General features: G+C 42.7%; 1 protein-coding gene and 1 long non-coding RNA gene across 5 annotated transcripts in view; one reads left to right on the plus strand and one right to left on the minus strand.

Annotated features, from left to right (window-relative positions):
• LOC120408334 overlaps window positions 1-13,543 on the plus strand; it is a 40,531-nt gene extending 26,988 nt beyond the window's left edge. For both annotated transcript variants that reach the window (XR_005600621.1, XR_005600620.1), the window contains exons 2-5: window positions 4,937-5,067; window positions 6,141-6,261; window positions 12,898-13,033; window positions 13,145-13,543. This is a non-coding gene — a long non-coding RNA (uncharacterized LOC120408334). The remainder of the gene's footprint in view (window positions 1-4,936; window positions 5,068-6,140; window positions 6,262-12,897; window positions 13,034-13,144) is intronic.
• Window positions 226-27,875, minus strand: DHFR (dihydrofolate reductase). 3 transcript variants are annotated; one of them, XM_039545149.1, is made up of 6 exons: window positions 27,604-27,870; window positions 26,989-27,038; window positions 22,286-22,391; window positions 9,594-9,720; window positions 1,472-1,587; window positions 226-375 (listed from the first exon to the last, which is right to left on the minus strand). In XM_039545149.1, the coding sequence occupies exons 1-6, from the start codon at window positions 27,687-27,689 to the stop codon at window positions 297-299; spliced, it is 564 nt and encodes a 187-aa protein (XP_039401083.1). In that variant the 5' UTR covers window positions 27,690-27,870; the 3' UTR covers window positions 226-296. The 3 variants fall into 3 exon arrangements, with proteins under 3 accessions (XP_039401083.1, XP_039401084.1, XP_039401085.1); XM_039545150.1 differs by lacking the exon at window positions 27,604-27,870 and adding an exon at window positions 27,404-27,431; XM_039545151.1 differs by lacking the exons at window positions 226-375; window positions 1,472-1,587 and adding an exon at window positions 6,651-6,804 and having other exon boundaries at window positions 27,604-27,875.
• Window positions 27,876-27,877: the final 2 nt, after the last annotated feature.

A 27,877-nucleotide genomic window follows, 5' to 3' on the forward strand; every position in this document is an offset into this window, starting at 1 on the left:
TAAAGTATATCTCTTTAGTGTGTAATATAGCACTGTGGCTGCCATTAAAAAAGTTAAAATTTACTTTTAGTCACCACACAAGGTATGAGATACCAGTTATTTCCCTATGCTTTGGGCCAGATCAAAGTACCTTGAGGTCAATAGGAATCTTTCCATTAACGTGAATGTGCTTTTGATCAGCTGCCTAGACTCAAAGAACTGTGGTTTCTCCGGTAACATACAAAATGTATAAATAATGAAACTTTAATGTATGTTGACATTATGCATTAGTGCAATAAACCTCACATTAACTATGTCTAAACAGTTTTTTCATACACTTCATATTTGTACTGGATGCCATTCTCTTCCTGGACATCAGCAGGGACTCCTGGATATCTGGGGAGGGGAGGGAAAAAAAACAACCCCCCATAATTTAATAGACTATCTGCAACACTTTAACAAACCGGAAAAGTCTGAAAACCAAAACACCACCCATAATATGGGAATGGTGATTACATATCAATTTTTTAGCAAGTGATTTGATTAGTAACAGAATGATTGATTGGAGTTAGCAGCTGATAAATTCAAGATGTTGCATCCCAACTGCATTGCTAGCTCCAGCATCAGCAGTACTTGAGCTTCAACCACTTCCCCGCTCCTCCAAACAATCCAGATAGATCAATCTTAAAGAACCACTTAATTTGAACGAGCGATTCTGTGGACAGGAGTTGAGTTAGGCGCAAAATTTGAGTTATAGCACGAGCTAACAAGGAGCTGAAGACAAGCCCTTAGAGACAACTGTAGGGTGTTTTTCTGTCAAATGGGGTAAAACAAATTAAGGTCCTAATTCTGCAAAGATTTACACATCTGTGTGACTTTACATAGGTGAGCAGTCTCATTAGGCTTACATTTTTGGCTATAGGATTGGAGCCTTAGGCCTGGTCTACACTAGGGGGGCGGGGGTCGAACTAAGGTACGCAACTTCAGCTACGCGAATAGCGTAGCTGAAGTTGAACTACCTTAGTTCGAGTTACCCGTCCTCACGGCGCGGGATCGAAGTCCGCGGCTCCCCCGTCGACTCCGCCACCGCCATTCGCAGTGGTGGAGTTCCGGAGTCGACGGGAGCGCGTTCGGAGTTCGATATCGCGTCTAGCTGAGACGCGATATATCGAACTCCGAGAATTCGATTGCTACCCGCCGATCCGGCGGGTAGTGAAGACGTACCCTTAATTTGTTTTACTACATTGGACAAGGACTCCATTTAATTAATTCTTTTGAATTAAACCAGTTTTCCCTTAGACATTGCATATTCCTTCCGGGCCATACTATTCAAATAAAAAAATTTCTTGAAAATGTACATAGCAGTAAATGAGAGCAGAACATGGCCCTAAATGAAATTAAAAATAATTCAAAGTTGATTCTGAAGTCTCTCTCATTTTTCTGCTATTTGAAGGTGAATCATACCAGATTATTAATGTATCTTGATACTTACCCTGGGAGATGTTTGTATTTCTCCAAATCAATTTCTGGAAAAAATGTGTCACTTTCAAACTCATGCAAAATTCTTGTCACAAACAATCGCTGGTGAACTGGCTTCTCCATTGCTACCTGAAAAACCAAAACAAAGGGTTAAAATTTTAGTTTCTTTCTACAACACCACAACTAGGCAAAACAGAGGATTGTTTTTATCATGGAGATTTTTAGTGTAGAGTTTGATTAAAAACTAAAAATATTCTCATTTATAATCTCATTTTTAAATGGTGATAATACCTAATGTGACACACTGTGCCCCAAACACGCTGCCCCCCATATTCACCATGGTGATATAATTATGATTTTGTTTTGTACAAAGTATGCCCTGTGAAGGTATCATTCTAAAAGTCTTAATCTGTTGAACATTAATATCCTATTAAGTTGTATGTGCTATCATTGTATATGAAGTTAAAGTTTTGCTATGTATGTGCTACTGAAACATGTTGTGAGGTTGGGAACACCCACAAGCAGCCTTTCAGGTACACAATAAAAAGGCCAAACAATGTTGATAGCCTACTGAGGAAATACATACTCACAAGGATTACCCCAGGAACTGGGTACAATAGAAACCTCTGAGATAGCACTACACAATGGAGACTGTTTGACCCAGATCACAGCAAAAGAGCTTTCCAGCAAGTTGGAAGAAGATATAAGAGGGGGAAGTGACAACATGAAGGGACCTCACTCTCCCTACAACACAACAGCTGAAAATATTACAGGAAAAAAGATTGAACTGGGGGGAGGGTGTGGAGAGGGAGAGTACTGGTCCTAGGCAGGAAAGAAGAAAGCCCTGCCTGTGTATGAAATGTCAGCAAACTGCTTGTACTATTTAACAGGGTGAGATACTGCTTGATTCAATCCTATCATGTATATTAGGCTTAGATTGTTTTTATTTCTTATGGTAATTTACTTTGTTTGCTATCACTTATAATCGCTTGAAATCTATCTTTCTGTAGTTAATAAATCTGTTTTATATATATTTAACTAAAACAGTTTGGTTTGGGTGAAGTGCTTGGGGGAAAAAATCTCAGCTCAGGAACAAGGGTTGGTGCATGGCCACTTACCTTTGTAGAAGCGGTGGACTGGGTAATAAATTCATACTAGTCAGGTTTTTGACCAGGGCAGGACGGTATGGCCCTGGGGTCCTAGTCTGGGGAGCTGGAAGTATTTTGGCTGGAGCCTCTCTATTGTTGGTTCATGCAGGCGCTAGCCCAATGTTCATGAACACAGCTGGGTGTGGCCCCTGCCTGTGGATGTTTGGGTGAGGGCAAACTTGGAGGGCTTTGCAGCTTGTCACAGCAGCACAGTGTGAAAGGGAGTCCAGGCTGGTGAGACAGAGGACTCAGTGATAACCTAGTTCCAGGTGGCATGTGGGGACAGAAAGAACCAGTCACACCTACCTCACTTCTCTTACTTCTGCTGACAATGTAAAACAAAGTACAAGTATCTGAGAGACTTATTCCTGAGTTAGCCTTCCTATTGCCAATCCCAAACATTAAAAAATCATGAGACTTTAAAAAATAATAAACTCTCTTCATTTGCCTTCTGATTTGAGACTATAAGGTGTAGTTGGGTAACATTTTCAAACTGTTTTCTGCACCTATAAGGGTTTGAAAATACCTTTAAAAATACACGAAAGCTTGGATTCTCATGCAAAAACTGGAACTTTTAGTAAACTATCAATACCACAACGTTTGTGATAACTGTGTGAGTTGGCACTAAAAAATCCTCCCATCAAGTTGCAGTAATTAAACTGAGTGACTGAGATGGAAATCTGCACTAGGTTCTATTGCTTTTGATCCAGTAGAGACAAAAGACAGTGCACAGTGTGCCCACCCACCCCATACACAGCAAAACTCCACGAGTTCCACTACATATGCTGTCCACAACTGGAATCCTCTACCACAGGGATTCTCAAACTGGGGGACCCCTCAGGGGGTCATGAGCTGTCAGCCTCTACACCAAACCCGGCTTTGTAGGCAGCATTTATAATGGTGTTAAATATATTAAAAAGTGGTTTTTAATTTATAAGGGGGGCGGGTTGCACTCAGAGGCTTGCTATGTGAAAGTGGTCACCAATACAAAAGTTTGAGAACCACTGCTCTATCACTAGAGCTCTACCCAATTCACAGCCATGGAAAAACTTATCCACAAACCATGAAATCTGGTTCTCTACCCTCTGTTATAAAAGTACCCTGTACTATAGGGTAAAAGCATACAACATTTCTCAAACTGGGGCTCTCAACCCAAAATGAGATTGCAAGGCTACTGTAGGGGGTCATGGTATTGCCACCCTTACTTCTACGTTGCCTTCAGAGCTGGGCACCTGGCCAGCAGCTGCTGCTCTCCAGCCACTCAGCTCTGAAGGCTGTGAAGAAGTAAGGGTGGCAATACTGTGACCCCTCCTCCCAACAGCCTTGCAACCCCCTTTTGGTTTGGGACTCCCAGTTTCCAAAACGCTGAGTCTGAAGGGCTTTACATGTTTATATTTTGTTGTTTTTAAATATATATGCATGTTTTGTTACAACACAGTGAAATTTAAGATTTAAATATCTGAAACCATGACATTCAAGATTTTAAAAATACTATTACTGTGAAATTTACAAAAATGGACCATGAATTTGGGAGGGCCCTATCTAGCACCTAAAGATTCTATAAATTATTGGCCAATTATCTATTGCTAGAAAGGTGCTCATTCTGCCAAAACAGAAATATTGGTACACTCATTCAAGTTCCCCCACTACTCTTCAAAGAACAGTCTTCTAAATCCTCCCCTACCATCTCAGCAAGTACCTTTGAAAAGGAAATTTAAAAGCCGCCTATATTTACATGATTTGCGATTGCATCTCTGACTCATACTAACCTTTGCCTTCATCATTTTTTCCAGGAGAATGTCAAGCCAATATGCTCATTCATAAGAATAAGCACTGTCAGGTTGTTTTGGGATAACATGAATATATAACTACATTTCTATCAAGGTCCCTTCCAGTCCTATATTTTTGTGACTCTTTCCCATGTTAGAAGGCTTTGTTTAAAAAATATACTGCAAGGTTTCACCCTGTTTTTCTAAAGTATGTAAAAGGATACCATTAGTCATCTAAAACCTACCACTAAAGAATACTGGAGAAATCTCAACTATTTAAACAGACATGCCTACAAAAGAAAATACAGCTTTTAAACAGTAATAAATAACTATCTGTCTACTTTTAATATTGTAACCCCCTCCCCAAATCTAGTTTGTGGCTGAGACAAGACCACAGCAGCACTTGTCATGCTGATAGATGAGCTACTGTTGTGTACAGACTAGGGTCCAGATCCATTCTTAAAATACTGGATCTCTGGCATTTAGTGCCATCAACTGGAATGAAGTATAGAAGAGGTATTCGGAGGACTGCACTAAAATGATTTCAATCCCTTCTCTCAGACTACACATAGCGGGTCATGAGGGGGAAATTGTTCTTCCGCCTCCATCATCTCATTCATCCTACTACATCTACTTGAAGCCACAAGGGGAAGTTACATCCACATGAATTCAGATGCCAGAAATAAAATGAGGTAAACAATATTTTCCAGCTATCCAAGTGCCAGGATTCATCAGCATCTGCATCAGCAGCAGCTGTCTGAAACTAACCCTATGTATGACAAAAGGTAATTCTGGTGCAAAAAAATTAACAGTGCTACCGTAACACCACCCTCCATCAAATTTGCCTACCTTCAGATTGTTGCATACATCTGAAGCCTCAGAATTTTTCCATAGATTAAAGGCAGAAGGGACCATTATAATCATCCAGTCAGATCTCCTGTATTACACAGGGCATCAAACTTCCATTCCTCACAGATAATGGATACACAAATAGCTGTGCTTATGAAAAAGGCACTCTTCCATCTATGCCTATCTAAGAAGGGCAAAATCCCTTATCAGACTGGCTACTGTGAACCACACATTCATGATCTATGGGTTTGATTGCTACAGTGCAATATACCTAAGGATGGAATTGTCAGCCTTAGAAAGGTTTCAAGGAGTTCAAGCTATACGAGTTCACCTGCTTAGCAACAAAGTCTATAGAGGATACAAGAACTCAGTGCTCCGCTTTTTATATTGGCTCCCCACTAAGTAGTGTAAAGTCTGAGACTTCAGTCCTGAGTTCTGAAGCCCTCTTTATAAATGGCCCAACCTACTTTGGTGACCATATCAACTTCTGGATGATGTTCTTTGACAGAAGTTCTACTGGAACAATAGAATTGTCAACCACAAAAGTGTGGCTAATGAACATAGGAAACAGAGCTTTCTCTGCAGCTGTCCCATAACTGTGGATCTCACTGCTGGGACATATCAGAACAAAAAGAACCTCAAAAACAAAAGGCACTTTATAGCCTAGTTTTTTCCGCACAATAAGCACAGAAATTAAATAAGTTTCTCTCCACACAGAGAATAGAGAGATATAGAAACAGATGCCATGTATTTCTTATTAAAATCTGTAAAATGCTCAGATGATATGATGCTATGTGGTATAAAACCCTAGAAAGAAAAGAAAATATTAATTTAAAAATGTTAATATGATAAGGAAAAAACTCTAAAGTATCTGTAAAGATAGTGATGCAAGTTAAGCTTTTTCTTCCCCCCAAAGGAAAGAAGAGCCATATTGCGTATTGAAACTTGAAGCTTAGCAAATATGGCATTTACAACACACAAGGGCGTCAGAACCTGCCAACCTGTATAGCTAGTCAACAAGTGCTCAGTTAAAGAAGGTAGTTAATCATATGCAAGAGATTTGCTACAATAAGCAAGTATGAATGGATGCTTCTTAATTAATGCAAAAATATAATATTTGCCATTTTGAATTACTTGTTACATAAATATTTATATTGACACCTGGATATGTGAATACTGGATAATACATCTTTTTAGAAGCCCCTGCACAGTGTTACTAGGATTCGCATTACAAAAGAGAATCTTTAATGAAAACCAAACAAAAAACTGATCCACTTGCTAGTTTAAAATAAATACAAGAAATCTGCACACATTTAGAGTTTTCCTGTTCAAAGTTCATTGCAGAAAATTATCCACTCTTGCCAAAGGTGTTATGTATTCAAACTTTTATTTTCCATTATCACAGCCTAATTAAAACAACAACAATAAAAATCCAAAATACAATCTTCCCACCAAGTACAGTAAGCCTTCCTATTTTCTTCTGTTGCCAAATTAACAATTCATTTTCCAAATGATACATAAAAGTTATGTAGGAAACATCCTTGACTGTTTGGCTGCTGTGGTTTTCTCAGAGAAACAGCCTGAGAACAGACCATATATAAAATTAAACAACTTGTATTTTACATGTTTAATCTTGAGAGGCTTTAAAGTAACTTCCCTCTATCTAGTTAAAAACTTCAAGAGATAAGCTGTTTGACCTATACAATAATATTGAAACTGGACAAAAGAGTCTTGTATGCAAGACAAGCGAGGACATTAGTCATATATTCAGTGTTTTTTAGTTTTGTTGCTGGGTGAGTGGGTAGCAGGGTGCTGGTGAAAAACCACCTAATTAGTCTCTGTCCAGTCAGCTCCAATCAAGGGAAGCAGATTAGGGCTGATGGAAAAGGCCTGATGCCGGCTTGAGGATTGGCAACACTTGCTGGCCTGTCAAGCCCAGGGTTATAAAGGCTGAGAGAGAGACAGATTCCTAACTTTCCATTCCTTTCTTCCTGGAATACTGAAACGGCTGGTGTAGGAGAGAACCAGGATGTTTCTGGTATCTCCAGACTGACCTTTGTTATCTTGGTATTCAGAACACGGAATGAGGGCACTGCCTTCCCTTTTAAGCCTTTCTCTCTGGAATAAGCTGTCACACTATCTAATGTGTATTGAGAAGTCTGTTCATCAGTGTCTTGTGGCATGGACACCAAGAGGTTGAGGATTGTGTTGGGTTATTTTATTTTTTCCCCTCTGGATAGGGGCTATACTTGTTAGAATGCAACTGGACATCCAGCAGGCCCCATACTTTTGACTTCAGAACTTTGATCTTTTTCTCTCTGTGGTAAGGCAGATGCCCCATACTGGCCCATAAGGGGTTAATAGAGCCCTAGGGAGGCTGTGCAGGAGGCAGCCAATCAGAGAGGGGCTGCAAGCAGCAGCCAGCCAGGGCTGGACTTGCCCATATAAGAAGGGCTGGGGAGCAAAGCACCTTCAGTCACTCCCTAGAGCTTGAGGAGGACAGGCTGCCTTTCAAGCAGACGACAGCAAGCATCTGGCAGGCAGAGACCTGGGGAGCTAAAGGCAGCTCCTGGGGGACTGTAGGGATCCGCAGTCTGAGGCATAAGAACTTAATGACACCTTCTCTCCATTACAGGGAAAAGATATAAATTTACTTTAATCGGTTATAGTGAAGGGGTTCAAGAAAAATATCTTTTTGTAAACACACTGAGGTTGGCCGAATATAGATCTAGAATTGATGATCAGTGATAATTTTTTCCATGCTCAAAACCATTGAGACTAAATCTACTAGCTAGGGGAAAATACAAAAAAGTGAATGTGTGTTTGTGAGTTATCAGAAATCCTGAGGCAAAGGCCTTGCAAGAAGCCCAGCTCCCCATTAATCCTAGCTGCTGGGAAAGGGAAGGATGTTGTGATTCTTAACAGGAACCTGGATCCTGTTTGGAGGGAGAGGGGTCCTCTTTCATATCATCTGGTTAAAAGGTTGTCTGAAAACTTTTCAAGGATCTCCCTGCTGAAAGGGAAACGAAATGTTCTCTCTCTTTCCTACTCCACAGCCTCCTGAATGGGGATTGTTGTATGCAGTTTAATTGCAGCTGTGCTGGTCCCTACTTTGTCTCTCTAAGGGGGTTTGGTGTCTGTTTATAGCTGTCAAGTTTTGTGCAGACCCATGTGCAACACTTGGTGCATAATAGTTATAAATATGACAATTAGCACACTGAATTATTTGTAAATAATTTGTATATGATCCTGAACTTCAGCTTAAGTTCAATACACTTTGCCCCAAACAGTGGTTAGGATAGGAAATGGACTTGCAAAAAATTTGGCAAATGTAGTAAGTGGGTGGGTACTGAAGGGTGTCTGGAAAGTAGGTGAGTATTTAGGTGGGAACAGGGCACAAATGGATGTATGAGGTGAATAGATGAAAAATGGGATAAGGGGGGGCTGCAAAAAAGCTAAGTTTGTGGAAGGGAATGTCAAGGGGGAGGAGAGAGAAAATGGGGATGGGGGAAGCTCAGTGGTTGTGGGTAGCTAGGTTTATAGGAATGTTCACTAGAGATGGTTAGATCACTTCTCACCAAAGCTGAGGATGGGGGTGTATGTGTGGAGACAGTGAGTGTCCAGAGAAAGCTGATGATGGTAAAGGAGGTGTGGGTGGGGAAAGATGAGTGGCTTGGGATGGGAGTGTCTGCAAGGGGCATGGCTGGTTGCTAGGTGGAGGACACTAGGTACACCCTTTACTTTCTTCTCCATTACCATCTCTTCTGCCTCCTCACTGCTTGCCTGCCTGCCTTCCCAGATTCCCTTTTGCTCAGATACAGGTCCACAGTACCTTCTAGTGTCCATGAGCTTCAACTGCAGGGCCATTCCTGCAGCCCAGCTGTAGGATTAGATAAGTATATGTAAATGGCTAAATTAGCTTAGCTAAAAGTGTATACATGCTTTGCAGTTTGTGTAAAATGCAGATGTGTAGCAGTTTTGGAAAGGCCTTGAAAGATGGTATGTTTGATTGCAAATACTGGACCTGGAATATGGCTGATAAGATAGGAGGAAAGTCTTCGAAGAAGAGGCCCCAATTATCAAAGATGGTTTTAGCAAAGGAAAGGATTCGAGAAATAGTGGCCATAGTCATAGGTCTGATAAATAAGGTATAAAAAGGTCAACACTTGAGAGTTTGTTGCTAGTAGCTGCCTGTCCAGTTGGAGCCAGCCAATATGGGTTTGAGCATCCCCAGTGCTAGTCCTGTCATAAGTACTTGATCAATACAACAAGAAGTTATTATATGTGTGAGATAAGTGCTGAGCCATCTAGCTCCTGCCTCTCATGGTCCCACAATACCATTTTAAGATTATTAGTGTTCCAACTGTACCTTATAAATGGAACTGCCTCCGATAATCCAAACCATGTCTATCTTACTTTTTAACTCTGGTGAGTCCAGAAGAACTAAAGCATCATCCAGACTTTTGGCGAGATAATGTGCTCCTTTTGGGGGTTCCCTAGAAAAATAAAGTTTGTGATAGTTAGTGTAAATTAAGTAGCTACTTTATATTTTGTCTACATGTCTATAAACATGTCCAAATACATTTCACATTTAACACAATCTTTAGCAACAAGGTAACTTTTTTTTTAAATAAGAAGTTTAATTAAAATTTCCACCATACAGTGGAATAGAATCTTCTGCATTACCAATCAGCATTTTAAACAACTAATTAAGTTGTATAATAAATTATAGGGCTTAAATTTTATATTGGATATTTAAATAACACAAGAGACTTATTTCAGTGGTAGCCGTGTTAGTCTGTATCAGCAAAAAAATGAGGGGTCCTTGTGCCCATGAAAGCTTATGCCCAAATAAATTTGTTAGTCTCTAAGGTGCCACAAGGACTCGTTTAAAAAAAAAAAAAAAGACTTAGATTGATAAGTCTAATTAAACTACCAGACTTCTGTTTCAACCTGACTCCTACTAAAATAACACTTTTCATAATGAAGCTAGACACGCAACAATCCCCTCTCTCTACCCCCTGCCAAAAAAACCCAGTTACTTTAATTTTGCTTTCTTCCCAAACATGACAATGCTAATTTGAACTTTTATTTAACTGGATGTGCAGTCATTACCTGCAGATTTGAAGCTGTGCCCAAACAATTTAGCTTTTAAAGTACTTTAGGTATTACAAACTTCTGTCAATGCGCACAACTCTATTAATATAAATCAGGTCTGTTCAGGTCTTTGGCTATTTTAGGAAAAATGTATAAAATGTATATCAATGTAAAATGTTTTCTTGCAATATTTTCCACCAGTTTTTGTTCTAGTCCAGTGATTTTCAGCTAGGGGTATGTGTATCCCTGTGGATATGCAGAGGTCTTCCAGGGGGTACATCAATTCATCTAGACACTTGCCTAGTTTTACAAGAGGCTACATAAAAAGCACTAGCGAAGTCAGTACAAACTAAAATTTCATACAATGACTTGTTTATGCTGTTCTACATACTATACATTGAAATGTAAGTACAATATTTTTATTCCAATTGATTTCATAATTTGGTAAAAAGGAAAAAGTAAGCAATTTTTCAGTAATAATGCCTAAGACACTTTTGTATATTTATGTCTGATTTTTGTAAGCAAGTTGTTTTTAAGTGAGGTGTTACTTGGGAATACGCAAGACAAATCAGCTTCCTGAAAGGGGTACAATAGTCTGGAAAGGTTGAGAGCCACTGTTCTAGTGAAATGCCCATAAACAAAACAGAATTACGTGTAACACACTAGGGTTGTATGTGTATGTCCAGGTGCTTTTGTTTGTTTGTTTGTAGTTGAAGAGCATGAATGGGCCCTCCCTTTGTAGACCGGTACAATTGCTGATGGGGATGCAATACTGAATAGGGTATCCTCTTGAGAAAGTTTAAAATTTTGGATGATTGCTGAAATTTTTAAATGCTGTAGAGGTCTAGGAGCAGATGTGTGACATTGCTTAACCCAGTTATGGGCAGCACAGTGTAATGTAGCTATAATTAGATGAAAACATACTTTCTCCCTGCTTCTACTCTTTATAGTTTGGGTGGCCTATCTATCAGATTTCCTGTAGTTAACATCTTCTCTCAAACATTAACACACAGTCCTGTCTCTTGAACTGTTTTAACAATTTTGGTCAAATAAAAAGGTTTTTGACTCTGGTTTAAGGCACTTCCTGTCTCCTTAGTAATGAAAACAATTAACCCCCCTTTGCCTCCCCAAACAACAACAATCTTTGCACAGAAAAGCATAACAATAGAGCATGGCTCTAACAGCTGCAAAAATTAACTTCACCGACTGCTATATGCAAAATGAATAAACATCCTCATCACTTTAGGAGAAGCTCTAATCTACATTACACATTTCCCCAGTGGGATTCCTTTCTACTTTATTTTGGCTTCAATTTACTATGAATAGCGTTTACAACGTGAAGTGCATAATTTCAAGAGTGTTTGGACATGTTACAGTTTACTTTTATTTGGCTCTACTGAGCAGGGTAGGGAAATACATTAATAGAATATCTCAAAATGGGGAAGAGTGGAGAAAGTCATGAAGAATTATCCAACCTGCAAGACGTTTACATTTATTGGCTTCTGGTTATGGATGTTTACAACCTAACATTTGTTGTTAAAAGGGGAGTTGCTTGTCACTAGGGAGTGTGGTAGCTTAAGAGAAGCATGGAGCAAGGCTCTGAGAAACTGGAAGTATATGTTTCCCCTTAAAGGCTATTACTACCTCAAATGAAACAAAACTCAATAGAAAAAGAAAACCCCGGAAAAAACAACATAAGCAATCAAATTACCAAGCAGTCAAACTACAGAAATGTGATTAAATGCAGGAACTAGGGAGAGTATGAGAAGGCTCAAAATGTCTGCATGTAGATTTGACATACACATATAATAAGTTAAAGTCAATTCAAGAGATATTGGGGTCATCCACAGAACAGGCGCAGAACAAACCATGACTGTCCCACCAACAATGTTCCAGAGGGGCCAGCTCCAGGGGTATGAGAGTAAAATAGTTTCCAGGCCCAGACCTGGGTAATAAGTTGGCCAATTAATGCCAATTATAATGATGTATGCACGTGAGACCGAGAAACACTGAATACCTGTTCCCTGAGAACTGGGTTAAAATTAAATTTATGACATGGGACATTAGTAATTCTCAGAGGGTAACACCTTTTGACCCTGATCCCGCAATCCCTGTATAGTATGAAGATGGACTGCTGAACCCATATGGATACCCACTGATTTCAATGGGGCTCCACTTGAGCACAGCAATCTGCCTGTATATTACAAACTGCAGCATAGGATCCTTTGTAGTTGGCCTGGACTGGATTTGAACTGGTAGCGGAGGCAAGCACTTCACCTCTATCTCATTAAGCAATCCAGTAGCCTTTATTATGAAGATTCGTACGTGACTGGGAATAAAATTAGTTTCTCTGGTTCCTGGTAATACCCTAACCTCTCTCTCTTATATAAAGTAACATTATGGACAACAATTAGGCTGTCCTCTTGTGTGTTGGAACTTGAATAATGATGTTATGTGGGGTAATAAATGCTTACTAGCTGTTTTTTGAGATGTGTTGCACACATTCATTCTACTGCAGGTGAGTGTGTGCCCAGCACATGACTGACAGATTCCTCTCCCCCTCTGTTACCTGCCAGGGTGCCTTGAGTGCCCTCTGCTGCTGTGCATCTCTGCATGAAGATATAAAGTATAAATGGTGGAGCTGTCCCCAACACCCTCCCCATCCCTCAGTTTCTGCCTGCCATATGGACTTCAACAGAGATGGGAAGGAAGGTGGGTCATGAAATGGACACATGCAACACATTTCAACAGAACAACAGTTATGGAAAGGTAGTTAACCATTTCTTCTTCTTCAACTGATTACAAACATTTGTTTCACTGTAGGTGACTCACAAGCAGATTGATCTGGAGGTGGATCCGCAGTCTATTTGAACAGTGATTGTAGAACAAAAGGCCTGAATCTTACTGTTCCTGGACTGATGGGCTATAGCGTAATGAAAAGCAAATGTGTCTACTGATGACCAAGTTGCTACTTTGAAAATGTCCAGAATAGGAACTTGTGCCAGAAAAGCTGCAGATGCTACATGTGCCCTAGTTGAATAGGCAAGCATTCCAACTGGTGGAGTGACATTAGCCAACTGGTAACACAAATGAATACACAAAGAAATCCAGGAGGAAGTCCTCTGAACAGATACTTGTGGCATTTCCTTCTGTCCACCACCACAATGAACAAAGGTGATGATCTAAATGATTTAGTCTGGTCCAGATAAAAGGCTAAAACTCTTCTGATGTCTAATGAGCGGAACTTTTTTTCATTTCTATGAGCATGAGGCTTTCGGAAGAGTTGGCAAATAGATTGCCTGATTAATGTGAGAGTTGGAAACCACTTTTGTCAAGAACTTAGCGTGAAAGCAAAGGTAAACCCTGTCCTTATAGAAGATTGCATACTCTGAAATCAGAGCTCTCTTCTTGCCAAGGTAATTGTGATCAAAATTGCCACCTTCACAGAGAGGGGGAGTAGAGAATGAGTGAGAGTGGTTTAAAGGATGGTCCCATTAAGTTTGCTAACACCAGGTTCAGCTCCCATGGGAGAATATGTTCTTGTACCTGTGGGAATATTCTGTCCAGGCCTTTCAAAAACCTGATAGTGAGGGGATGGGGGGATTTGTTGTTCACCAACAGATAGAAAGCTGAAATAGTTGCCAGATGAACCTTGATAGAGCTAACTGCTAGACCATGATGTTTTAGGTTCAGAACTGCAGCCACTGGGAGCTGCAGGTGGCCGTACCTGTGGATGCTCAGATAAACAAAGCGTCTTGCGGCCCACCAGAGGCTTACCCCAAACAAGCAGCAAACCAAGTTTGGTATCCCCTGTGTTAATTGAAGGCTTTCTACTATTTATAAGTACTTTTTGCAAGCCTTTGCTAATGGTGTTAACCCTGAATAAGGCTCTGTGTTTGTCACGGATTCCGTGACTTGCCGTGACCTTTGTAACTTCTGCAGCAGCCCGTGCAGCTGGCCTGGGAGCTGCCTGTGCAGCTCGGGCAGACCCTGGGCCAGTTGCACTGGCTGCTGCTGGGGCAGTCTTGAGGCCCCCCCCCACATCCTCCAGCAGGAATTTGGGTGGGGGGGCTGGGGTGCGGGGTGGTGCTTACCATGGGGGGGCTCCCCTTCCTCAGCTCCTAGCTCCACATGCTGCCCCCAGCCTGCAGGCACTGGTTGCAGTTCCCAGCCACTGAGAGCTGCAGAACCAGGGCTTGGGGTGGAGTGGAGGCAGCACATGGAGCTAAGAGTTGGAGGTTGCCACTTCCCAGGAGCTGGGTAGGGAACCTGCCCCATCCCTGCCAACCCCCCCACCCCACCCAAGCACCTGTGGCACCCCCTCCGAGCGCCAGCATCCCTAGGTCCACCCTCCACAGCTGCTCCCCTCCCCAGGTCATGGTCCGTGAATTCTGGTTTACTGCCAATGATCTATCCATGACTTTTACTAAAAATACCCGTGACTAAAATGTAGCCTTAGCCATGAAACATCCAGCCTGTCAAGTGGAGGGCCTGCAGGTTGAGGTGGAGGAGGTGGCCATAGTCCTGGGAAATCATGTCTGGATCCAGTGGAAAAAACAGTGGAGGTCTGACTGACAAGGTTAGCAGGGTCAAGAACTAGTGCTGCCAAGGCTACTCTGGTGCTATAAGTGTAAGGTGACCATGGCCCTGTTTGACCTTGAACAAGACTTCTGTCTAATTATTTTACAGCCCAAAGGCATATAGTAAGGTGTTCCTCCAGGGCTGCAGAAATGCACCTGTCAATAAACCTGGCCTGTGACACCTCCCCACCCCCCAGCGGAACAGAAGTGATGGAACTTTCTACTGGTCCCTGTTGCGAACAGGCCCACTTGGTGAGTCACTTATGGCCGGAAGATGGATCTGGCCACGTCCAGACATAATTGCTGCTCATAGTGACAGGAGAAGGACCTGCTCATCTGGTCTACAAGCGTATTCTGCACCCCGGAAATTAAGCAGCTCTGAGGTGAATGGAGCCGACTATGTAAAACTCCCACCAGAGGATAACCTCCTCGCACAACTGAGTGGAATACCCTCCTTGTCTAGTCACATAAAACATAATCTGCTAATATTAACAGACAACACAGTAACTCTGTCCCTTGAAATGTGGAAGAAAGGTCAAGCTCGCAAGATGGACTGCTCCCAAGTCTCTGATGTTTATATGAGCCTTCAGGTCTTGGGAAGACCAAAGACCCTGAGACTGCAGAGACTGTCCGGATAAGGCCTTTTCCTGTAGCCACATTAGGAGAGAAGCAGCCATTAGCCGAGAAGCAGAAAGTCTCATCTTCACATTCCATCTAAATTACATTAAAACAATGTAATATTGGGCTGTTAAGGTGATCCTGTCCTACTAGCACCCATCATCACCAGATAAAGAAACAGATCTTAAAATGGTTAAAGAAAACTTAGTTTGATAGCATTCTGTCTGGCAAGAAATCACTTATCAATAGTTATGGCTGTGAAATCCTCATTTCTTTATTGTTTTGTCTTTATGGTCCCCACTTCTCTATTTTTTTTGTCTGTATGATCTCTGGTTTTTTGATTGTTTCTGTTACATAATTAATTTTGCTAGGTGTAAATCAATTAAGGTGGTGGGGTATAATTGGTTAAAGAACTGTTTTACAATATGTTAGGATTGGTTAGAGAATTGTTTAGTAATATTTTAGTAAAACGACTGATTAAGGTATAGCTAAGCAGGACTCAAGTTTCACTATATAAACTGGGGTCCAAGAAGGAGACCAGCAGAAGGAACAGAAGAATAAGAAGGAAAGACCTGGAAGAAGAAGAACAACTCATCTTTAAGACACAGCCTAAAATCAAAGCTGCTAAGAATCCTCTGCACAACCATGACATGCAGCAAACAGAATCTAGACAAGACTGACCTTGACTGGCTAACAGGGAAAGTCTGCCTGCCTGATCAGGACTGGTGAGCATAGCATTGTATGCTTAGCATGCATATTCTACTTGGTAATTGTTAATAAACAGAGGATAAGGATATTTCTGTGTAAGGCTTTTTCACTGGTAAAAGGTCCTGCAAACCCACAGACGGTTATGCCCCGAGCCCTAGGAACAGGGTAAGGAGGGTGCCCCTAGAGCAGGGGTCCCCAACGCGGTGCCCGCAGATGCCGTGGCGCCCGCCAAGGCATCTAAGTGCACCCGCGTACTGGCTGGCGGACGAGCAACCACTGAAATGCCGCCGACAAGCTGCATCATCCAGAAGCATCGCCACCGAAATGCCGCTGATTTTCGGCGGTATTTTGGCAGCGACGGCTGTGGATGACTCTGTTTGTTGGCGGTGACGCTTATTGATGTTGCTGCTTGTCGGCGGAATTTCGGTGGATGCTCATCCGCTGCCATGGTCCTCCGTGGCTCATTGTCTGGTGCCTGCCAGATGAAAAAAGTTGGGGACCACTGCCCTAGAGTGTACGCATAACAGAGAATTTTTGCGGGTAATAGGACCCCTCCTTCCATGTGTGCGCCCCAACCCAGGGACAATGCATCTGTGACTAAAATAAGTGCTGGTCGCAGGGGAGCAAAGGGAACACCCCCCATACAAACTTGCAGATGGTCTGTCCACCAATCCCAAGAGGACAAGATTAGTATTGGTACTAGAACCACTGTCTAAGTGATGACTGCATGCTGAATACACTGAAGCTAGCCTTCCCTGTAGCTTTCTGAGGTGTAGTCTGGCATACTGCACTACATAGGGCACATGGCAGCATGTACCTAGGAACATGAGGCAGCTGCATACTTTAGTGACAGGATGTATTTTTAGTTCCAGAACTAAGCTCCACAGTGTTTCAAACCTTGATTGGAGTAGAAAAGCTTTAGCCTTTGTAGAGCTTAGGACTGCTCTGATAAATTCTGTTCTCCGTACTGGATTCAGAATTGATTTGTCCACATTGACTAGGACACCCAGTGCATCAAAATAGACTGGATAAGGGCTATTCTGGACATTACTTGAAACTTGGACTGGCCTCTCCCTAGCCAGTTGTCCAGGTACGGGAACATGTTGCCCCCTGACTTTTGAAGGAATACTACTATCACTTCCATGCATTTTATAAAAAAGCAAGGAGTTACCAACAGACTAAATGGAAGCACTCTAAATTGGTAATGGATCCCATTTAGCATGAATCTGAAAGACTTCTGGTGGTTCGCTACATGAAAGTAAGTGTCTTTCAAGTCGTGGGCAGTGTACCAGTCCCCTTGCTCCAGTGAAGAAATAATGGAAACTAGGATAACCGTTGTCACAATGTCTGGAGTGGCTCAGAGCATGAATGCCTACGTCAGGGCAGATTGTCAAAAGCAGGGCAGACATCCCAAACTGGTGGCATGTTCTATAATTACATTTCACAAACCCAGTACCAAATGTGAACACCCAAAGTACTACAATAGTCTTATGATGGAGTCACAGATAGTCCCCTTAGATATTCCAGTCTATCTTGGCACCCAGGCAAGCTGGACTATGTGAAAAATGGTCACTTATACAAAAATAAATAAATAAATCACAATTATTCCAGGTTATTCCCAGTCCCAAGAGATCAGAGACTCACCCAGGTCGAGTTGCATCCTAGATCTACACCAAAGATAACACTGGTAGGCCAATTCTGTAGTAAACTAACTACAGGTTTATTAGCTAAGAAAAAGAAATAACAGTTATTGAGAGGTTAAATCATGTAAAATATATGTATAGGTGAGTCAAAGTCTATGGTTCCAATGGTAGCAGAGCTGTAGTAGTCTGTCAGTTTCTAAAAAGTCTCTCAGGGCTACTCAAAATAACTCTGGGGATCTCAGTCTTCTTGTTCAGTTATTTTGCTCTGTAAGAATTCAGATAGTCCAGAGATGAAGGATCTTTCCTTGAGTCCATATTTACAGTTTCTTCTTACAGAAAACAAGCTGACAGTCACCACACATGTGGGCTCTTTCTTTGATTGGCACAGAGAGTATGTAGAGTATGTGGAGTCTTTGATCAAATCCACCGTGCTTAAGATTCTCAGATCTGAAGTGATGTGGGACCAAGCCCTTAGGAAGTGGGATAAATGATTGGTAAATAGGGTGGCAGGAGCAGATGGCACTCTGGGGCCTGGTAGTCTGTCCTTAAACATGTCAAAACCCTTGTTTGGACTAACAAGCTGCTGCAGGAGACGAAGGTGGTGGTGGTTGCCTGGCAAATGACTTCTGAATCACTTCTGAATCTTTTAGGCTATGGAGCCTATCAACTGTTTTGTCCAAAAAAAGGAAAGGTCCTTCATATGGGAGGTCTTGGATGGTCTGCTGAACAGGAGTGATGGATTCTTCCTAAAAAAGTAAGTGTGTGTGTGTCTCTCTCTGTCTGTCTGTCTGTGTAAAATGAGGCCCCTCTCCCTCTGTGGCCCCGCCTCCTACTCTTTCCCCTGAGGCCCTGTCCCCCCAAATCAAGCCAGAAGCCAGAGTTAGGTCAGGGAGCCTGGGCCCCTCAATCTGCCTGGGGTGGGGGATAGAGGGGAGGCTGAGAGCAGTCTCCACCCCATGTCCCCTGCCCAAGGCAGATGTAGGGTCCACAACTCCCCACAGTTGCCTGCGTGGCTCTTACCCCGACCCAGCTCCAGCACCTGGCCTGGCCTGGGGGCAGGGCCTTGGGAGCAGAAGCCGTGCAGCTGGGCCATGATAAAAACTTCCCAGGCAGCTGTGGGAAGCCATGGACCCTCTATCTGCCCTGGGTGGAGGTTGGGGACATGGGCTGCTCTCAGGCGCCCCCCACCCAGGCAGGTTGAGGGTCCACAGCACCCTCAGCTGCCTGGGCTCCTTGAGTCTCTCTTTCCTGGGTCAGGCGCCTGCTTAGCTTGGGGGCGGGGCCAGACCCATCCACTTTCAAAAGTGGGAGGGCCATGGCCCCATGGACCACCCTATTCTGGCATCTCTGCTGCTGAACTTCTGGCAGGCGACCAGAAGACCGCAGCCGCAAACACCTCATAGTTAGGGCAGATGCCATGACTCGAGCCACAGAGTCAGCTGCAGCCAAGCTGGCCTGAAGAGCTGTTCTGGCCACTAGCTTGCCCTTGTCCATAATCACAATGAATTCCTGTCTGTGGTTGTCAGGTAACTTGTCTTTAGACTTCAACATGTTATCCCACAAGGTGAAGTCATACTGACCTAGACATTCCTGTTGATTTGCAATGCTAACCCGCAGATCCGCTGCAGAATAAAGTTTTCAACCAAAAAGGTGTAGCATCTTTGAATCTTTCCCTTTTGGAGTTAATGCCTAGTGTCCTTGCCTCTCCAATGCATTAGCTGTGGCAACTACAAAAGAGCCTGGAGGAGTCTGTCTGTACAGATATTCAAAACCCTTAGAATGGACAGAGTATCTCCTCTCTGCCTTTTTTTCGCTATGGAGTGGGGAGGGAAGATGCGGTCTGTTGTAATACCTTGATTGGTGCCAAAATTGCCTCATTGATCAGTAGTGCCCCATCTTTTTAATAAGTCCTGGTGAGTACTATAATCTCCTGATGTGGAAGAATCACTCATTGCCTCTACAGCCTCATCTGGTGATGAGTAAGATGATGCAGATGGATGCTGAGACTGCATTTGCTCTATTTCATGTGCTGGAGGAACTGCTGGAATGTCTTCCACTTGCTCAGTACCAGTTCTGGTATCAACTACAGGAAGATGTTGTTTCTGGTGCTGATGCACTCATCATGCATCCAAGGAGATAGACTGAGGTGGATGAAGGGATGACCTGGCAGGTTGGGGGGAAAAACTGCATAAGGTCCAGAAAGGCCTCTGATATGGTGCTGGGGTCCATTCTTAACCAGGCCATTGCTCCTTGGCAGGTGGCTGCTGTAAGATCCATGGCACGTAAGTCTCAGATGGAGAATGCACACTGTACCTAGGCTGAGACACAAAAGACCCAACCTGTGGTGTATGAAGAGAATGAAGACTCAGACCTCTGATAACAGAGGAGCAGAACTCATTGATGCCAGAGAGAGCGAGCCTGACTCTAGAGATGGTAGTAGTACCAGGGAAATCATAGCTGGCTTCCCTCTTCCTGACAGTACTGTTTTATGAGTCAAGGAAAGAGTCAATTGCAATGGCACTGCAAGCTTCAGAAGCCTGAAGGCTGGAAGCCTAATTACCAGAACCAGCTGGAAGCCTTCCTGCACCACTAGAACCAATATTGAGAAGTTAAGTAGCTCTCTAGAAGCTGCGTACCATTCCAGTGTCAACTGTACCAGCATAGTCTCTTGGGCTTGCAGTTTCTCCAGAAGATAGCCTGAAGAAGCTACAGTGAATACTTCAGGAGTCCATCTCAAAGGAGCTGGCACAGGTTAACAATCTCCTCTTCTTAAATTAAGAATATTCTGGGGGGTGCCTCCTCTTACAGTCCCTCCAGGAATTCTTGCCTTTAGAGAGAGTTCAGTACTGATGATATTGCTGAGTTAGGTACCAAGTCCCCAGAAATCTTGTGCCTCTTTCTCAGCTCCAATGACAGACAACTCAGGCAGAGCACTCAGACAAACTCTTATGTATCTGATGCCTGGTCTGAAAAGGACGGCACTAAGGATAGATGGAATGCTGACTCTATATGAAGACACTTAAGGGTGGCTACTCTGTCCTTCTCTGAGTTAGTCTTAAATCCTTTGCAAATGTGACACTCGTCACTCACATGGGATTTCCTCAAGCATTTCAGGCAGTTGGGGTGTGGGTCACTCACTGGCATCAATTTGCTACATGAACAACATGATTTAAACCCCGGAGATGGAAGTGTAGCTCCAGTACAGAAATTTAAAACTGACCAGGCTAAAGAGCTATGGTGGAATGGACATGTGCAATTACTTGAAGAAGAACTAATCTTAATACAAGTATCAGAAAGCGGATTGAAGGAAAAGTATGAGAGTCATAGGTGCTGACTCCGTGGGTGCACTGGGGCTGGAGCACTGACAGGAAAAAAAAAAAAATTGTATGTGCTCAACACCCACCAGCAGCCCAGCGGGTCACCGCTCCCCCTCCTTCCCAGCATGTCCCTTCATCAGCTGTTCAGTGGCATGCAGGAGGTGCTGGGGGGAGAGGGAGGAGGAGGGGCAGGAGTAGGGTTTGGGAGAAGTGGAGGAATGGGGGCAGGGCCTGGGGTGGAGTGGGGGGCAAGCACCACCTGAGGAAGTCAGCACCTATAATAAGCCACATTTATCAAACAAGTCAGGATCAGGTGGAGGAAAATTCTTGACCTTTAAGGACCAAGTAATTGTTAAACTTTTGCTACTGACATGCTACTCGGTTCTTGTACCAATGAAGTAAGTCTGAAGTTTGATCATATCTTGCACTTAATACATTTTAGTCATTAGACACAAGAAAATTGGGGGAATCTTTCAACTTTTGCTAGCACCTTTTGGAACAGGAACACAAAATTAGCACTCAGAACCACCAATAGTTATAGAGAAACTTCCTTAATAAACATAACTGAATATCAAAATGATCACTCTTAAAATTACTTTATCAGGCAGAGTTATCTTTATTTCCCTAGATGATCTCCTGAGGTCTCTTCTAACTCTAATCTATGATTCTATGATTTGTGGTACCATGGTGATGTGTGGTATGAAAGCCTATATACAACAGAAGTAGTGTCCACACTAAGTTCTTTTCAGACATACAAGAAGGGGTGGTCCCTGTCTCAAGAAGCTCAGAATCTTAGGATGGACAGATAGACAGGCAAACACAAAAAAGGATTTTCTATACAAATCAACAAGATTGACTATAGGTAACTTAGCAGAAGTTGTTTTATATAAGGAACATAAGAGACAGGCTGCATGTTCTGTTTATCCCACCCACTCCACAAAATGTTATTTTACAAATCATTCCAGGTAATTTAAGACAGACACTTCATAGTTGTATTACTCCAAAGTTAAGTTATGAAACACTAACACACTACACAAATAGTAATCAAAGTTAACCTGATTATCATTTATTTAAGAGATCATCAGGATTTGTACTTACTTGAGCTCTCTGCTAAGCACTATATTAATTCTGTCTTTTAAGGGACGATTCTTCTCAGGAATTGAGAACCAGGTCCTCTTACCCATTATCACCACATTCTGTTTACCTGTGTAATATACAAAACATTTTAAAAAAACTGTTTCAACTTAGTACAGAATCAGAGGTGGTAGTTTAGTGACATCTAGTGGATTATCTCCCCAATCTCCTTTGAATTCTATTTAAACAGTTAATATGTTTAAGTGCAAATTTTAAACATTAGCAAGACTAAATGCAAGTAAAAGATCAAACTTAGGCCCGGATCCTGTGATTGCTCATGTGAATAAAGTAACACACATACATAAGTGTTTGCAGGATCAAGGCCTTGGTATGCACTCTTTTAAAAAGCCGAACAAAAAATGTAAGTTTTAAATATAACTGTATGACTTATAATTAACAGAGTATCCATACTATACAAAAGAGAACAGCTTCATGGCTGCTTTGATCTGGCCCTAACTTCCTGGAACCCTGGTTCTTTTCACTAGAAACAAATTTTAACATGTTCAGTATGTGATATTTAAACTTAAAAGCATTTCAAATATCTCTTTCCCTAAAAATGTAGGATCTACACATTCCACAAAATTATAGAAAAACGATTTTGCCACTGCAAACATTTCCAGAAAGCTAGTGCAAGCTAGGAGGCAAACTTACCTACAACCTGAAACTAAATCGGACTGTTTACAAAACTGGACTTTGTGTCAAACTTCACACCACCATTTAAAAATGTTAGTGGCAAAAATGAGACTATTCACACCAGCATTTAGTGTACTAGCTTAGTAGACCACCACCACTCCATGATGCACTGTGTAAAACTAAAGTGTACATATGAAAGCACTGACAGTCATGCATAGAATTAGGTGTAAACTGAAGCTACACACAAGCACAATAATGCTGGTAAAGATAAAGCTTCTACTTGTTTGGAAACTTTCTTTTTTTAAGATCTGGGACCCCAGCTACAAGTGATAATGCTATTTTGTATAAACTCTTGAACTAGTCTGCACCCCCCCACCCCGGCCAATTAATACTTTCATTTTGAAATCTAATAAGCCATGCATTTTACTTTGAGGTTTCTCTTTACAACAATGAAAACAAAACAGAAAGATACATATCAATATGTATCTGAATTATGTCATGCCAAGATGTGCAACTATTGCACTATGAGATGAAAGGGGGTGGATTTAGGCTTGTAGTCAAGCATTTATAACTTTAAAAGGAACACTGTTCAAGAACATTCCATCATAGTTGGACAAATTTACAAGAATGAAAACATCAGGTAAAATTTGTTGCAATATCTTTAAATTAGATTTACAGCAAGAAAACCTCTCTCAATTAACATTAGATGTTAGGATGTTTCTAAAGGAGTACAATAGGGATTGACTACATGGAAGTTTTGCACTAGTTCCAAGTCGAGTTAATCTGCATCTAAAACACTAGCAAACATGTGACACAATGTATCATAGTGCATCGACTCTGCACTTACTGCATTCTGGAATCCTCTTGCAAAATGGACTAAGTTTGCTGCAAATTGAATTAGTTTGGCCTGTTTGTGTGCAGGCAACAGCTGCACATCACTATTCACATGCCTCCAATGGCTATTCGACACTGCTTTGAGCTTGACTGTTACTGACCTAGCTGCTAACATGTATGCCTTCGCCTGCTCTGGTTTCAAGTTCCCAGGGAAATCTACTCCCTCATTTAAAAGCTGACACATGGGGCCAGATTTGGCCCATTTGGTCCTGGGTTTGAGTATTTCAGCATTCTTGTGATACTACAGCAATTCTACTCCACAAACACCACAAGATGCTGCTGCTTGTAGCTGTGCTGAGACCATGGATCTCTCAACCATCTGGGGAGAAGCATCAGTGCAAGAAGATCTTGTGGCCAGCTACTGTAATAAAGCCTGTTTGTGGACATTGCAAAGCAGATGTCTGTGAGAGGTCATGGCTGGGGCACCTATCAGTGCTGAATAAAGAGCAAGCAGTTCAGGAGGATCTACATTAAAATCAGGGATGCAAGGAAAATATTAGGCAGAGGATGTATGACCTGTCCATTTTATGAATAACTGGACTGGATTTCACACAATATACAGCTACCCACCCCAGACAGTTTGTGGATCCTCCTGACAGGTCTCTTCCCTGCCCCAACTTGAGGAAGACTGGCAATAATCACTGGAGGATGAGCAGGACGAGGCTGGAGAGGAGTTGTCTCCTGAAAGTCAGGATCTGTCTGGGACTCAGGACTCTGATGCACAACAGATTGAAACCCAACCCAATTCTTGCCGTGCATTGGCCAAGCCCAAGTCCCAGCCAGAAGCCCAAAGCAGGACTGAAGAGGCAGATACTCCAAGAGGGAACTTCAGCTTGTAACTACCTATCTTTACAATTTACTAATTGTGTTAACTTGCTAGCTTCTGTTCTGGGTGCCCCATGGTGGCAGCCATTTTATGCAGATTTGAGCTAGGAGTCTTTCTGACCCACAGTGAAAACAGTCCCAGGATGCATGCTGTAATGAAGCAACAGACCATGGGATAGCCTCTGAAAGCACAACACCCTCAATTTGCAAAAAGCCACCACCATATGAACACACAATGTAAATTGAAAAAATGGAACGGGCTTTCCATGTGCACACTGTTGGTGTAGTTTGCATACAGTGCTTTACCAGATGCACAGCAAAAGCGTCACAATAACCCCCCTTTGTGTAGACAAGCCCTTATAAAAGGAAGTGTATTACAAGGATGTAAGGAAGTCTCTCAGAGGGAAAATGAGCTATGGAAATAAGAGCTTTTTCAAAAAAGGGTTTAGATCAGTGGTCCCCAAACTTTTCATGGTCGTTTCCCCCCCACCAGGGCCGTGGATGGGGAAAGGGGGCTGTGGCTGGGACCGGGTAGCGCACCCTCCCTTCCCCCAGTGGGTGCTGGCCCATGCCCTGCTGTGCCCCCCGAACATTCCTCCGCAACCCCCTACAGGAGCACATTCCACAGTTTGGGGACCTGTGGATTAAATGCTTTGTAATTTAACTCATTCAATTGTTCATACAATCCAAACCACTAAACAAAATGAGATGGTTAGGACTTTAAAGCAGTAAGTAGTTTACTGTGTAAAGTTTAATGACAATCAGACTTTTGAAAAGTTAGCCATGTAAGTGTAATTCATCACACTTTTTTAGAAATTTATATACGTACATAACTAGCATTGTCAGTTTAGAAACAGACTCTACACAATCAACATCTATGGGGAATACAAAAACACACAACTGACCTGGGTTTATCCAGTTAAGGTCGAAAGTTTCCTAATAATGAGTTACCTGGCATTGCTCACACAGCAATATAATTTTTGCACAACCTCTCCAGAAATCAAAACATGCCATCTTTAATATGGTCCTGGCATACACTCCAATCTGAACCAAGATTCCTAAATGTGATGACACACCAAAGTAGTGGGGTCAAGTAGAAGAACCTTTTTTTTTTTTAATTAAACCTTAAAAAAGTCATTTATAAAAAAATCTGTGCCATAACAATTTAATTATGCAGTTTTGATATTCAGCCCAATATTATATAGAATTTTTTTAAATATTCAGTTTCAAGTTTTACATAAGAACAGCCATACTGGGTCAGACCAAAAGTCCATCTAGCCCATTATCCTGTCTACCAACAGTGGCCAATGCCAGGTGCCCCAGAGGGAATGAACAGAACAGGTAATCAAGCGACCCATTCCCTGTCACTCATTCCCAGTTTCTGGCAAACAGAGGCTAGGGACACCATACTTGCCCGTCCATTGGAATGTGTGTGTCATCTATCGCCCCATCACAATTAGGGAATCACACTGATGCAAAGCCATTCACTATTTCATGCACATTGCCAAGGGTCACAGTCCTTCGTAGCAGGATGCCATCAATGGCTCTGCACACTTGCGTTAACGCAGCCCCAATGGTCAACTTTCTAACTCCAAACTGATTTGCAACTGACCAATAGCAGTCTGGAGCTGCCAACTTCCACACAGTGATAGCCTTGAACTTCACCACCAAGAGAGCGGTTCTCATTTTGGTGTCCTTGTGCCGCACACAGTTCCTGGAAGGTGGCTTTCTGCATCCCAAAGTTCTGCAGCCACTGCTCGTCATGCCAGACCTGCATAATGATGCAATCCCACCACTCAGTGCTAGTTTCCCAAAAGCAACAGTCCTCCATTTTGCTTTAGAGAAAAGGAAGCAAACTTTTTCAGAATATAAAAAGTGTTACAGTCTGCAATAAACTAAATAGTTCCATTTCTACTTTTATTAACAGGTAGGTAAAAGCACGATGAAAAACTACCTATTTCTATATCTTAATTATGCTTTGTAATTTGCAAATTATTAGAATTTCACTCTGCCAGTCAAATTACATTCTCAAAAAGACCCATTATGAACATTTATCTCAATACAGCATGTGCACTGAGTAGACAGACATACTTATTTGTTAAGTATACTTGGTTCAATGCAAGACACAGAGTAGACATGATCAGTGCAAATAGCTATATAACAGTAATATGAAAAGATACATGTATTAACTTATTTTATACTAAAACAATAATAAAGCCAATATAGACAGGAAAGTTACTAATCTTTTCAATTTAGTGACATCACAAACTAATTTTAATAAGTAGAAGCATAAAAAGTGAAAACACAAATATTACCTTCTACAGTGGTTGTCGTGGTCATTCTCTGAAAATACTTAAACTCATTCCTATCAGCCGAACAAGAAAAAAAATCACAATGTAAGTTTACTCAGAAAACTGTTTGGATTTCTTTTGTTGATAATAAATATAGAATGTAAGTGAATTTTAAATGAATGTAAGCACATTTATTGCCCCTGAGGTGCCATGCTGAAGTCCTCGATTCATTTAGGTTTATGACAGATGCACAGAAAGCAACAGTGCAAGGCTGCGTCAGCCATGCCTGAAACCGGATCCTTTGCCACCGAAGTCCTGGGCAAGTGAGTAATCCAGCCCCGTGCCTCGAGCTGCTGGGAACGAGCCTGAGCCCATCACGCTCGTTTCCTGCAGGAGACCCCGCAGCCCAGCAAACGGCCCCTGTTCGGCTGCTGCTCACCTGTCTGGTTTCAGACACCCAAAGTCCCCACGCAGTCCCGCTGAGCCTCCCCTGTCCCGCCTGGCGGCGCCACCAGCCCCCGCCCCGCAGCTACACCCCCCGGCTCGCCACGCCCCCTGCCGAGGCACGGGCAGCACCGCGCGCTGGGACTCGCGGTCCGTTTGCGCAGCTCTCGGGCGAAGGGGCCCGGGCCGCAGTACCTGAGCGGGGGCCAGGGCAGGTCTCCGTTCTTCCCGATGCCCATGTTCTGGCACACGGCGGCGATGAAGTTTAAGGGCCGGACCATGGCGCTTCCGTTCTGCTGTCACCTCCCGCTCCGCGCCTCAGAGCGCTGAACATGCGCAGAGCGACACAGGCGGCCTTGCGTGCCTCGTTGGGGGGGAGGGGAGGGACAGCCCGCCGCTCGCCGCAAAGCCTCACGTGACCGGGACAGCACCAATCACCTCCCTCTCCAGAGCCCCACCCCGGCAACAG

Source organism: Mauremys reevesii, linkage group 6 (genome assembly GCF_016161935.1).
Source record: "Mauremys reevesii isolate NIE-2019 linkage group 6, ASM1616193v1, whole genome shotgun sequence".
Taxonomy (NCBI): domain Eukaryota; kingdom Metazoa; phylum Chordata; order Testudines; family Geoemydidae; genus Mauremys; species Mauremys reevesii.